Consider the following 15,106-nt stretch of genomic DNA (forward strand, 5'->3'; position numbering starts at 1 on the left):
TTATTAAAACAAACCAATCTGTAACTGCAACACAACAAGCGTTCCGTTTGCACTTCAATCCTGGTAGACATGATCCCGTACCAGCTCCAAACACCATCTTGTTATGGGTTACCAACTTCAGAGCTACTGGATCTGCTTTGAAACGAAAATCAACCCGCCGACCTCAAACTGATTTCATTATTAAAAACATAATGAAACAAAATGGCATTATATGTACTTTTTGAAAATAAAAACACTTTGTTCCTTTACTTTATTTGCCCTTTATTTAACCCACAAATGTGTCAGATCATTTTGCCTGACTCTGTATGTTGCTATAAATATCCTCAAGACCAATATACATAATAGTGTAGAAGACAAATGGATATGTCCACCCCGACCCTCCTAAAGGTCCCACCTGAATTCCACCTGTGTCCACTCCCAACTTTCACCTCATCTCCTTGGGCCCTCCCCCACACTCACTCTTCCCACACTACGATGGATTAAAAGCTAAAGAAGGCTGAGAAGTCCCAGCTTGACGGTCCTCCCCATCCATTCCCTTTCTTGTCATTCCCTGCAATCTGCCCCCATTCCCCCCCCATTTTTTTTTTTTAGCTCACTCTTCTTCTCATGCATCAGCTATCACTCTGAGGTTTGGGGAGGGTCCCAGTCCCAGTTTGGGACAGCAAGAAGCCAAGCGAGCTTTGATAAATGGAAAAGTGGGGATTTTAATTTTTTTTTATTATTCTAACCAGGATATCTAACATCAAGCCGTGTTTTTTTTTCCTTGGATTACTTTTAATACTTTTTCATAATAAGCTGGAACTGGGACAGGACTGCGTGCAATACTGACATGGCTCCTGTGTAGACAACCACTCCAGGTCAGAATTTTCGATTCTACTGAATTGTCTCAACTTCACGTTACTCCAGGAAACATCGACTAGTACCTTCACACATGTATGTATGTATGTTTGTCAAAATTTCAATTTTGAACCAATGCTTCTATGAGCCTATTAGCATCTGATGAGCCACCACTATTACACTTAGTCACTTTAAGTGGCTTCTTCATTTCTTCTTATCAACTGAATGAAACTGACAAGCCATGCAACAAAGTTATGTATATTGTCAACAACATTCAAATCAAAAACAATAATCAAATCATTTCAATTTGGAGAAGATTTGGTTCGGAGAAGTTGGTTCGTCAGAATGACTGACAAGATCTTGAGACATTGCCATCGGATGGACAGATTTACCTCCGCAGGCCCGGCAGCGCTAATAGGCTTGCTAAGCACATGCCAGTAATTCTACGTCAGGAACATCACTTTAGGGACGGTGTTCTCCATGAGACAGATGTACAGTGTGTCTTTGTGTTCAAGTGAACTGTACATTTGTGTCTATGCTTGTGTATGAAGGGCAGGAGGGTGCAGACCCAGGGGATGGGGGCTATTTTTACTGTATTTCCAAAATGTATTTATATTTCATACAGATTAGTGAAGTTTCTTGGATCATTATCATTGACCTATGGAAAAATCATAGATAAAAGGTAACTAAGAAATATATAAGAAAATAATTTTATATTAAACATTTAAAAACACTACAAAAAATTGCTCATATGTGACCAGTATCTCATTTCTACAATACAGATTTTTCAAATGCGACCCAGTTCTCGTTTGTATGTAGATATAAATCCAATATGTATATGATCTACTACGACTTATACATCATCAAAAGGCGTGGTGCGAGACTTGGATAAAGGTACTCACCGATGATTTTTAAAAGGTGTGAGTGAAGAAGCTAATGCCAATGTCCAACCACACCTACCACCCAAACGTTGTCCACCAACTGCCATAGCCAAAATTCCTGCCCTCTTTGTTCTTTACCTCCGACACAAAATCATTGGGTTTTGAAAATATTGTGTCTGGTTGCACTAAATTGCCACAAATGTGTTAAGGAGAGCAGTGTGCACACATTGAAGCAATCTTTATTTCCGTAAACACATTGAAATGCATGTGACTTTGGTTATCATAGAACAAAAGATCTGAATTGGGCATCATACCCTGCAGTGTGAATGTAGCTTTAGTGTCATTATTCATATTTTAAACCCTTTTTATGTGTACATCTTTTTCCTGTGGAGGCAGTGATGGCTCGGAGTTTCGTCGACAGCTGTCCATCGTAGGACTCAAAGGCCGCCGAGTGCCAACAAAGACGTTTCTTATCCATCCAGTGTCACTCCACCACAAGCCACGGCAACCTTCTCTCCGAGAGGACATCCCCAAAGCTGTACAAGGGAAATGGCAAGTCACAGAGACCCTCGTTTTCTGCACAACCTGTCCTACCATCCTCGATGGCAGCAGGACTGCTTAAAACTGAGAAGAAAAAGACACCTATGGACTAATAATGGCGGGGATTGTAGTCTCTTTAATTCCTTGTTCATGCCACCAGCGTTGTTAAAACCACAGTTGCCATTGTCCCCAGTGCAGCATTTTAAGAGCAGGCAGGTGAGCTGGCTTCTAATACCCTTATTGCTAATCTTATCCCTACCATGTCAAGCCTGGGCAACCACCTTCAAGGTGGCCCTGGTTGGACCCTGGACTTGTGACCTCTTATACTCCAAAGCCCTTCCGGACTTGGCTGCACGCCTCGCCGTAGCACGCATCAACAAGGACCCCTACCTCAACAAAGGCTACTGGTACGACTACACGCTGATCAATGAGGACTGCAAGTCATCCCGCGCCCTTGCCCGCTTCGCTGAACTTGAAGGCTATGGTGCGGCGTTCCTGGGACCGGCCAACCCGGCATACTGTACCTCAGCTGCTTTGTACGCTAAAGAATGGGATGTTGGGATTCTGTCCTGGAGTTGCCTGAAGCCAAACATGAGAGAAGGAGGGGTGTATCCCACTTTCCTACGACCACAGCCGTTGTCCTCACATGTTCTTTTCACAGTGCTGCGCTACTTCCGCTGGGCCCACGTGGCCATCATCTCAGAGGACAGTGACATCTGGGAGGCTACAGGACATGAGCTGGCATCATCTCTGAGGGCTTTGGGCTTGCCTGTCAAGCCTGTGGCGACCATGGGGGCGGACAGCGATGGTCCGAGGAGAGCGTTGACAAAAATAAAGGACACAGATCGGGTTAGAGGTGAGCAGCTTTACACCAGAAAAGACAGATGTTCATAAATACAACGTCCATGCTAGTTAACCCATATTGTCTTTGCAGTGGTCATCATGTGCATGCCTTCTGTCCTGATTGGTGGCCAAGCCCAGTACAAACTTCTGACTACAGCTTTGGCCATGCGACTGATCGACCGCGGCTACGTGTTCATCCCGTACGATACCCTGCTCTACTCGCTTCCATACAACAACGCCTTCTACTACGCCCTCGGCAATGACACCAGGCTCAGGAAAGCTTACGACGGGGTGCTGACCATCACCATGGACTCTGGAGAACGTAATTTCCATCAGGCTTTCAAAGACGCTCAGGACAATTATGAAATTCACAGCACCTCCTCACCAGAGAACGTGAGAACATCTGTCTCGTTGTGCATCCATTTCAGGAAGTGCACATCATCTGTCTTTTTTTTTTTTTACAGGTTTCTCCGTTCTTTGGCACCATCTACAATATGATGTACTACATAGCCATGGCCGTTGAACATGCCCGCGCGAAAAGCGGCCGCTGGGTCACCGGGGAGATCCTCAGCAGCAACGAGGGAGGCTTTGAATTTGAGGGCTTCAATCAGTACTTGAGGGCAGGTAGAAACGGGGAAGGCATGCAAGGTCGTTACGTGGTTCTGGACTACAGCGGCATGGGCAACACCCTCTACTCCACTCATCTTCTGGAGGCTGCACACACAGACGGCAAAATGGGAAGCTTGAAATATCTTGGCAGATCCATCCATTTTGCAGGAAGCACTCCTTATAAGGACTCCAGTTGTTGGTTCAGTTCTTATTTTGCCTGCACTGGAGGTCAGTGATTATGCGGGATCATCACGGTATGTCTTCCAGCAGCATCACCTCAGGGCTCTTCTCTTCCCGTAGGAATGGACTCGGCTTCTCTTTTCCTTCTTTTTCTCGTTTTCTCTATGGTGGTTGGGGGTGCTGTAAACATCTTCATACATTTCAAGTATGTAAAGTATATAAATTATATATATACGTATATATATATATACGTATATATATATATATATATATATAAAGTATATAAATGGACAATTTGGATCGCATTCAGTACACTTGTGTGTCATGTTTCCATTCCATCTGTCTATCCAGGAGGAGCGGCAGAGTTGGATTTACCTTTGGAGGTGGTGGCACATCCACCAAAGTGGTCCTGACTCTGGATGACTTGGTCTTCATCAACACACAAATCAGCAAACGGGTGAGTTCTCAGTCAGGAAAGATATCTGAAAAAGTAGTAGAGTAAGTAAGTAATTGTAATGGTTTTATTTCATTTCAACATGCATCAGATTACAATTGAATGCATCACATAATCAGTTCAGTGGTGCCAAACGACTTCTCTCCATGTGAGAGCTTTTCTTCCTGCCACAATAAATGTGTCCGAAAGAGTTGGGCATGCTATGAAACAGCAGCTGATAATGTTAAGATGACGATGATCACTGAAGTGGAGTCATCAAGCAACTGTCGAGCAACCTTGGTTATCATCATTAATCTGTTACAGAAGGCCCGACTCATACTGAAACGTACTCTAACCAAATCAAGTTGCAAATGCATATAAATGAAGAATGAAAGGCGACAACAGCAAGATCCACATAGACACCATCTTCATATTTTGTACGTAGTCATTTCTTGAGTTGAGTAGCGTTTCAAGTGCCGGCCCTTGGAACGTTCTTTGGCTCCATTTTGGATTATTTTGTAGCCTTGATCAATAAGAAAAGCAGAGACTTGTGGTGTAATTGGATGTCTGGGTTTACAGTGCCAAATATGTTTCCTTGCCCAAGAGCTAATATTTCCATCCATTTTCTATGCCGCTTATCGTCGCGGAAGTATGCTGGAGCCTATCCCAGCTGACTTCAGGCAAGACCCTGGACTGGTTTACATGGCAATCGCAGACAATAAACAATCATTCACACTTGCATTCATACCTTGTAGTCGCCAATCTTCCTGATCTGTGTTTGACACATGCTAACCACTCATCCATCGTGCGGCTAGAGACTAAGATTGATCAATCAAAAACACTTTGGGGAAACACCAAACAAACAAGACTTGATGGATGGTGTAGAAGACGCTGACCTCAACAACATTCGCGTTTGGCATGAGCTACAGCACAAATTGTGAGAGAGGCCAGCGTCCTTTGACCACAATAAAGTTCTAAATTCCCACCAACACACGAGTTTATTTTTATAGCTCTTAATCACAAAAAAGCCTCAAAGGACTTCATGTAGACTTCCCAACTGCAAAACAGGATCAGCAGCTGTCATGCCAAGGTGTCCTAATACTTTTTACATATGTACGCTAATAACCTGTAAATGATGTGCTTTGTTTGATGTGTTATTGGGAGCAGAAGCTGAATGACGAGAGCATCCTGAAAAGTCAACTGGACATGAAGACGCCCCATCACTCAGTGTCTGGTCGCAGTTACATGGCGTCCACACCAGACAGCTCCAATGTTGCTGTGTTTGAGGTGAAGTGGACACACCAGTCCTGTTTGTGTGTGTTGTCTTTTTAATAAACAGATGTCAATCAATGCTCCCTACATGTCCTCTAGGGGGATTGGGTTTGGTTGAAGAAAGGCCCACCTGGAGCCGTATCATGCGTCAGTGGCAGCACCGAGTCAGTCTTCACCAAGGTGTGTTTTGTAGGAAAGTTGTGTATTGGAATGTTGTTCTGATTGTGTTACTAACTAACCTGCAGCTCAGAGACATGAGGCATGAGAACCTCAATCTATTCCTGGGACTGTTCTTTGACTCTGGAATCTTCGGGGTGGTGACGGAACACTGCTCCAGAGGGAGCTTGGAGGACCTACTCACCAACGAGGATGTGCGTCTTGACTGGATGTTCAAGTCGTCCCTGCTGATGGATCTCATCCGGGTATTGTAGAAATAAAATATATATAATATTGGCGTGCATGATTCACCCACTGGGTCCTAACAGGGCATGAAGTACCTACACAACCGTGGCATCATACACGGACGTCTCAAATCCAGAAACTGCGTGGTGGACGGTCGCTTTGTGCTGAAGGTGACTGATTATGGCTTCAATGAAATTCTGCTTGCCCAAAACATCAACGTAGATTCGGAAAAGCCTGAAGGTGAGGTGAAGATTGAGTCATCCATGACCAGTAGTAAATACATAACTTTAATATAAAATTAAATTTAAAATTGCATAAAAAGATCTGTTCTGGACCGCTCCTGAGCTACTGCGAAATTCAACCATGAGGAAAAGGGGCACCTTTCAAGGAGATGTCTACAGTTTTTCCATCATTGCGCAAGAGATTATTTCCCGCTCTGCACCTTTCTGTATGATGGACATGCCACCCAAAGGTGAGTTTGATAGCATTAGCTTTATTTCAGTAGCGAGCATGACACTGTCTTTGTTAACCATATGTATTTTATATTTCATAGAGCTGTAATTAAAATGTGATTGTCATTGTGGTTTTAAATACACCTGTAGTTCGTCTCTAATACTTTTCTAATATTTATATATTAATATATATGTGTATGTATATATACATATATTAAACTAATATAATATATTAGATAATGTTTACTTATCTAATATTTCTAATAATAATTTGTGTGTGTTTTTATTCTTGCATTGGAAAAATGATAATGAGTCACAAATTCTGCCTAGCAACAAGCGCATGTGTGACTGGGAAATAAAAAATATTGGAGCAATTCAAATAAGTTAAAAATGCATTTTAATTGTGATGTTTTATGATGATACACAACAAAAACACTTTCTAAAATCAGAGTACTGTATATTGATAGATAATATTTACTTATCTAATATTTCTAATAATAATTTGTGTGTGTTTTTATTCTTGCATTGGAAAAATGATAATGGGTCACAAATTCTGCCTAGCAACAAGCGCATGTGTGACCGGGAAATAAAAAATATTGGGGCAATTCAAAGAAGTTAAAAATGCATTTTAATTGTGATGTTTTATGATGAATGATACACAGCAAAACACTTTTTAAAATCAGAGCACTGTATATTGATAAATATTCAACAGTAAATCTGCACGTGCATCTGAATTGATATTGCTTGTGTGTGTGTGTGTGTGTGTGTGTTGGCAGAGATTATCAGCAAGGTCAAAGAGCCCCCTCCTTTGTGTCGGCCCACTGTATCTGTGGATGAGGCCCCACTGGATGTCATCCAGATCATGAAGCAGGCCTGGAGCGAAGAACCTGACAAGAGGCCCACATTTCAAGACATTTTTAAACAGGTAACCACATATAGAAAAAGAAAACCCCACATCTAATGGAAATTCCAACAGTACATGAAGGTCACCTTATCTTTGTGTGTGCTTGTGTGTGTATGCATAGTTTAAAAGCATCTCCAAAGGCAAGAAAACCAATATTATCGACTCAATGCTGCGCATGTTAGAGCAATATTCTTCCAACTTGGAGGATCTGATCAGGGAGAGGACAGAGGAGTTGGAGGTAGAGAGACAAAAGACGGACGCCCTGGTGGCTCAGATGTTGCCCAAGTAAGTTGACACACCACACAGCACCACTTTGACTATTGTGTACACCTTTTAGACCAACACTGTTTACAGTGTTACACAATGAAACTTTTTATTATGGGGGGGAGGGGGGAGTAATAAATCCAAACCTACATGGTCCTGTGTGAAAATGTGATTACCCCCTAAACCTAATAACTGGTTGGGCCACCAACAACAGCAGCAACAACTGCAATCAAGCGTTTGTGGTAACTTGCAATGAGTTTTTTTTTTCTTTTGGCCCGCTCATCTTTGCAGAATTGTTGTCATTCAGTCACATTGGAGGGTTTTCTGGCATGAAGCGTCTTTTTAAGGTCATGCCACAGCATCTCAATAGGATTCCGGTTAGGAATTTTGTTTCAGCTTGAGGTCATGAACTCATGGTCGGACATTCTCCGTCAGGATGTTTTGGTAGACAGCAGAATTCATGGTTCCATTTATCATCGCAAGTCTTCCAGGTCCTGAAGCAGCAATACAGCTCCATACCATCACACTACCACCACCATACTTTACTCTTTACTGTTTACGGTATGATGTTCTTTTTCTGAAATGTGGCGCTTACTTTACACCTTCCGAATGGCTTTGTCTTGTCAGACCGCAGACTGTCAAGCATTTAAACTGAAAGGCTTCTGTCGAAAATGTGTCATTCTCAGGAAGCACAATACAAAGACATTGCTATGGAATGGTACAAATGCTTGGAAAGTTGACATTTTATCCATGCATTGCATTTGAAAATAAGGGAAAATGTCCAGAAAATAAGGGAAATTTTCAAAAAGCTCAACAGAGGATGATCAGACCTGTACAGCAAAATAGCAGTGGTTTTCCTGAAGTAGAAGACCAATGTCTTTCGGTTTATAAAAACGGAAATAAGAAGTCTGATAATGATTTTTTCATTAGCACAATGAAACTCTAAAGGCCAAGGAATTGTATTTAGTAGCTTAAGCTTACATCAAAATGGATGCCACAAGCCTTAATATAGCCGTAGAACCATGTGCTTTCTCCTTGCCAACCAGCAAAGGAAGGCGATGGAATTAAGGAAAAAGGTTATGTTATATGTATTTTCCTGCAAAATGACTTTTCCAGTGTATCACTTTTGGAAGGAGTCTACATCAGTCAATGTTCCTGTGCTCCTCCATCAGGTCTGTGGCCCAGGCATTGAAGACAGGCAAGCCGGTGAAACCTGAACACTTCAATGAAGTCACTCTGTACTTCAGCGACATTGTTGGCTTCACCACCATCTCAGCTCTCAGCGAGCCCATCGAGGTGGTCGACCTGCTCAACGACCTCTACACGCTTTTTGATGCCATCATCGGGTTGCATGACGTGTACAAGGTGCATACAGTATCTTCTATGTTCAACATCTCCATTAAAGTGCGCTCGAAGTGCTTATTGTGTTATATTTTTTGGTGGGTTTCTAGGTGGAAACTATTGGCGATGCATACATGGTAGCCTCGGGGGTTCCCAACAGGAATGGAAATCGTCATGCCGCTGAGATGGCCAACATGTCTCTTGACATCCTGCACTGCATTGGCACCTTTAAGATGAGACACATGCCTGAACTAAAAGTCAGGATCCGCATCGGCTTGCACTCCGGTGAGCAACACATGCGTCCTTTTTATGGGCCTGCAAAAAATATATTAGAAATAAGAAAGAATCACTCTTTTATGGTTCACTGTGGACCATTAGCATAAGTGGCACATACGATGAATGCATAGAAGCTATAGTATTCTGGCCACTGGGTGTCAGAAATGACACAAAATATTGATGAGACATGACCATGGAGTCTGCCATGGCATGTCCGACATGATGAAAGTGAAACTGTCATTTTTGGCTTCTTACTTTTTCATTCTTCCCCTACTCCGTTTAGAATAAATTAATTGGAGGCTAACTAGTTAGCTCGCTAGCCTTGCAATCTTGCTATGCAGTCGTGGCCTTTTTTGTGTCCCTGCAGTGATGCCGTAGCCCGTGCATTCGCAATGTGGTGTAAACAAAGAATAATAGGGGTGTAAAAGTGATATAGGGGTGTTATTTACTGTCTACATGACTCTAATAATAGTTAAAACTTATATAGACAGTCCTAAACAGGTTTTCTAAGCTCTGACTGTGAAAATATTCCATTTCTTAAAATGTAATCCTACATCACGGAAGTTCAAATGTTTTATCTCGGATACAAAGTTTTGTTATACCAAAACACACGGCCGACATCACTCCTTGTTACTCTGTTAACAGGTTTGTACAAGTACATTATGTTGTTGTGATAACATGGGCTCTAATGGGCCACTGCCGGAGTGTGGTATCTCCAGTATCGGAGATTTCAGATGCAGGCTGATATAATCCGATACCGCATATCAATATCGGATCGTGATACTATATAAAAATAAGATGATTATTTTGTATTTTATGATATTATAATGATGTACTATATCATAATTATGGGCCTGCAAGCAAAGTGCTCATATTTGTTATTATTATATTTTCTTCTGATGCAACAAATGTGGGAGACTTATCTTACACCTATTTATATTTTCCAACATTATGTGTAACTATGGTGATGTCACGGGCCACTTGATTAGGAACCCTCTTTTCCGTCCATGAAGTGCACAAAACTACACAGACAGTCCCGCTCAAAATTTCTGTGGACATTTTTCAAGATTTCTTTACAATTTTGTAGTAATGCAATGTTTGAGGGCTGCACGGTGGAGAGTGGTTAGCGCACAGACCTCACAGCTAGGAGACCAGGGTTCAATTCCACCCTCAGGCATCTCTGTGTGGAGTTTGCATGTTCTCCCCGTGCATGCGTGGGTTTTCTCCGGGTACTCCGGTTTCCTCCCACATTCCAAAAACATGCTAGGTTAATTGGAGACTCCAAATTGTCCATAGGTATGAATGTGAGTGTGAATGGTTGTTTGTCTAGATGTGCCCTGTGATTGGCTGGGGACCAGTCCAGGGTGTACCCCACCTCTCGCCCAAAGACAGCTGGGATAGGCTCCAGCACCCCCGTGACCCTTGTGAGGATAAGCGGATGAAAATGAATGAATGAATGAATGATATTAATATTAAGTTTGATAACCAACGTTGAATATCTTTTAAAATTCTCCCATCTATCTGAATTTTACTGGATTTATTTAGCCAGTATGCTAGCCTAATTCAAGTCATGTCGCTAGTCACGAGGCACAGGGATGTGAAGTAAAATCAAATGAACGGGATAAATAAAAGTCAAATAAAATCCAAGCTGGCTGGTTGCAGAGAGGTAAGCATGAGGCAACCCAAGCTGCTAAGGCAAGGAGGTATTTTTACCTGCTTCATCCTTGTCTGGAACTTACTCCTGGAATAGTGAGGCGCTATCCACTTATCCAATTAACACACGGCATCAAGCACAAGTCAATGCTATGCATCTTGTCATCGAGCATAGCTTTCATTTTCATTTAAGTTTGTGTGTGTGTGTTCTTGCAGGCCCAGTGGTAGCAGGAGTAGTGGGCCTCACGATGCCTCGGTACTGCCTCTTTGGAGACACAGTCAACACAGCATCTCGAATGGAGTCCACCGGGTTGCGTGAGTGTATTATACAACATCAGCATACGCTGAATGCTTCGTCTGATAATAATGATGCATCACTACTGAAAGACACGAGAAAAAGAAGAAGAAGAAATGAGTGTTTTTGTAGAGGACAGAGGACAGGTGTATGCATGCTGCTTGAGGCTAAACAGGGCTTTAAGCGACGAGTCCTTTCTAATCCGTTAAGACTATAAACAGAATTAGAGGTCAATTTGAAGTTTCAGTGTAAATAAGCAGGTACGCCCCGTCGCCCTTCTGCATGCTCTTGGATTGTTTTTTTTCAAGGAGATGAACCGAAATCACACTCTGAAATCATGATTTCATTTTACATTTTTAAAATAAAATTAGTTCCAGGGTCAAACAGTCACCCTTAAAAAAAAATTATTAACTGCATAAGTGTAACAACAGGTTAAGCAGTTTATCATCCAACTTTGAAACAATTGATTCATATAATGTATTGTTTTTATTGACCATTTCTTTTCATCATTGTGATCATCGAGATTTGAGACATCTCTACTGTTCCTTTTCTGGATCTATGGTCGTCATCACACTTTTTCTCTTTGCAAACGGTAGGCTTCTGTGGTCATATCTAGAGATGTTGGATATTGGCTTTCTTTCCGATACCAATAAGAACTGATCCTGATATACGGAGCACGTCTTCCCTCAAACCATCCAAAAAGTGACATATTTATTTACTCGGTCGAGTGGTAAGCACGCAGGACACACAGCTAGGAGACTCGAGTTCGAGTCCAGCCTCTGCCATCTCTATGTGGAGTTTGCATGTTCTCCCAGTGCATGCGTGGGTTTTCTCCGGGTACTTCGGTTTCCTCCCACATTCTAAAAACATGCTAGGTTAATTGGTGACTCCAAATTGTCCATAGGTATGAATGTGAGTGTGAATGGTTGTTTGTCTATATGTGCCCTGTGATTGGCTGGCGACCAGTCCAGGGTGTACCCCGCCTCTCGCTCGAAGACAGCTGGGATAGGCTCCAGCACCCCCGTGACCCTCGTAAGGATAAGCGGGTTTGAAAATGAATGAATGAATAAATAAATCCCCAGCATTTTTTGTGTGTGTCATGTTACCATCAAGAGCAAAGCGATAAAAAAGCTACTTCCAAGTGGCTGAAAACACAGAATGCCCAATAACTATAATATGAAAGTACCTTTAGTGTGCATTTATTGTGTATTTTTATGTGCCGTGTAGCTTACAGAATACACGTCAACCGGAGCACAGTCGATGTCCTAAACGGCTTGAATCTGGGATACAAAATTGATGTTCGAGGTCTCACAGAGTTAAAGGTAAGTTGGCTGAAACTCACAGGAAAAAAAGAAAGAAACGCTCACGACTTGGTGATGCTTTTTTTTGAAATAGGGAAAAGGTATTGAGCACACATACTGGCTGGTTGGAAGGGAAGATTTCAAGAAGCCACTACCCATCCCTCCAGACATGCAAGGGTATGTGACGCGTACTTTAAGATGATCAAACTGTGTGTGATTACACATCCTAAAAGTTGCAAATTCCTCTTCCAGGGGAAGTAATCATGGCATCGGTTTAGATGAGATTCCTCCTGACAGACGACAAAAGTTCCTGGATCGACAAAAGAAAATGGGCTAGGCGGGTTGCTACTACGATTAGTGGGACTTGTTTGGATTTGCCAAAAAAAGACTTCCTGTTTGAAAAATGACTTGAAAAGGTACAACTGCCCATGTTTCTTCTATTCTATACTATTTCTTTGTACAAATAGACTTGACATAATATTACAATATGTCATGTTATGGTCTAAAAAGTATGTGCAGTTAGAGGGAGGGGCTGATGTAATACTGGTGTGTATAATCTTAATTTATAGTAAGACAATATTCTATGAACACTCCAAGATTATTCATAGTGACTCCTCATCTATGGAAAAACATTTTCACAAGACAATTATTATTTTTCATATCAGTGAAGTATGAGCTATTAGGTTTCAATAAAATAGGATATATGTTGGTCTGCTTCATTGATCACCATGATCGTAAAGTTAGCATCATACTCCTCTGTTGACCTTTTAGACACTTTCTTTTCCCAGCATATGTCTCTCAAGGTCACTGGTGTATGTGAGCGACAGGAAGAAAAGCGCTGACTTGCTTGTGAAGAAGTCATTTGGCACCACCTGCTGGTTTGCATGGTGTGAAGGGGGGGGGGGATTATTTTTGCATTTAAACATGTCACTACCTATAGGGAGACTTTAAAAGCAACAGGACTGCTTGATGCGTTTCATTCAAATTTGTTCAAAAATTCAATTTTCTAAAATGTTGGTTCAGCATGTTTCTAAATTCATGTGTATATTGATTTTCATGACATCCAAACAATCTTGCAGAAGGCAAATTCTACATATTTTGACGAGCTGATGATGATCACGCTGTCTTTTGTCTGGGAACATGTACTGTATATACTGTAAATGTGTACGTGCTACACATATGGGCGCTGATGCTGTATTTCAAAGAGGTAAACGCAGCATTACACATCCACATGAATGTGAAAGATGTATCTTATAAATAGTTATATAGCATTCTTCTTTTTTCTGTTTTTTTTTAGGCATTTAATATTTTTTTGCCAAAAACAGTAGTGGTCTGTATATTCAACATTTTGAATGTAAACTTAATTGTGTTTATTTAAATAAATTGTGAGAAAGAATGATATACCGCTGTAGTCAAAATATGATTTATGACCACAAAGGTCATACTGCATAAGATAGGTCATAAGTCATAAATCACGTCCATGTGACCATACTCATGAGGTCAAAAGTCATATCTCATAGGTCATAAGGGGGCCGAGTGGTTAGCATGTCGGCCACACAGTCAGGAGATAGGGAAAACCTGGGTTCGATTCTCTATGTGGAGTTTGCATGTTCTTTTCTCCGGGTACTCCGCTTTCCTCCCACATTCCAAAAACATGCTAGGTTAATTGGTGACTCCAAATTGTCCATAGGTATGAATGTGAGTGTGAATGGTTGTTTGTCTATATGTGCCCTGTGATTGGCTGGCGACCAGTCCAGGGTGTACCCCGCCTCTCGCCCCAAGACAACTGGGATAGACTCCAGCATACCCCCAACCCTACTGAGGATAAACAGCATAGAAAATGGATGAATGTCCCTCCCTTTACTCTTTCTCTGTCAGTAAGAATTTAAAATCAATATTACATACAGTATTTATTGACAAGTACAAGCTTCAACCTCTGTAGATTTGCCGCTTCCTTGTGCTTTAGAAGACCCAATTTCTCATGTATTTTTAAAAAACAATGATAATAAATATTAGATATTTATTGACAGGTACTATAAGTTCAGCCTCTGGAGCGGTTTTACCACTTCCTTGTATTTCAGTAGACCAATTTCTTACAAACGATTACAGGCTCTGCTATTTCGTAATTACAGCTATTTTGTTTAAAATGGAAGGTAACCATTTATGAATGTTGTGTTGTGGTAATTACCTTTTAGCGCTCTGGGTTTGTTCCTGCAAGAACTGATCCCACTCCCAGTACCTCACACCTTACCCTTGACCTTTCAGTATCAGCTAAACCCACATGGGTGACATGTGGTGAACATGGCTAAGTCCGAAAGCTATCAATTTCTTGTCGAGAAATTAGCCAGGCCAAACCATAATATATCTGTTAAAAAAAAACAGAAGCCTCGGCTTGACCCATCCGTGACCTCCACCCACAGATTTGTTTTTAGGTATATTGCATCATCACCATGATGTTGAGGTGGGGTACTCCCTGGACTGGTTGCCAGCCAATGGTAGTGAAAGAATACATTTGTGCTCTCACCCAGCTGGGATAGGCTCCAGCATACCCTTGACCCTAGTGAGGATGAGCAGCATAGAAAAAGGATGGATGGATGTTTTTTGTACATTATATGCATATATG

General features: G+C 41.7%; 1 protein-coding gene across 1 annotated transcript; it reads left to right on the forward strand.

The window, feature by feature from the left end:
* Window positions 1–515: 515 nt before the first annotated feature.
* gucy2d (guanylate cyclase 2D, retinal) lies at window positions 516–13,884 on the forward strand. The gene is made up of 19 exons (XM_058087343.1): window positions 516–857; window positions 2,115–3,114; window positions 3,193–3,494; window positions 3,566–3,938; window positions 4,011–4,095; window positions 4,242–4,347; window positions 5,491–5,610; window positions 5,695–5,775; window positions 5,841–6,017; window positions 6,081–6,237; window positions 6,320–6,469; window positions 7,226–7,374; window positions 7,475–7,638; window positions 8,790–8,982; window positions 9,069–9,243; window positions 11,104–11,202; window positions 12,410–12,504; window positions 12,578–12,660; window positions 12,736–13,884. The coding sequence occupies exons 2-19, from the start codon at window positions 2,268–2,270 to the stop codon at window positions 12,818–12,820; spliced, it is 3,441 nt and encodes a 1,146-aa protein (XP_057943326.1). The 5' UTR covers window positions 516–857; window positions 2,115–2,267; the 3' UTR covers window positions 12,821–13,884.
* Window positions 13,885–15,106: the final 1,222 nt, after the last annotated feature.

This window comes from Doryrhamphus excisus, chromosome 11, assembly GCF_030265055.1.
Source record: "Doryrhamphus excisus isolate RoL2022-K1 chromosome 11, RoL_Dexc_1.0, whole genome shotgun sequence".
Lineage (NCBI taxonomy): Eukaryota > Metazoa > Chordata > Actinopteri > Syngnathiformes > Syngnathidae > Doryrhamphus > Doryrhamphus excisus.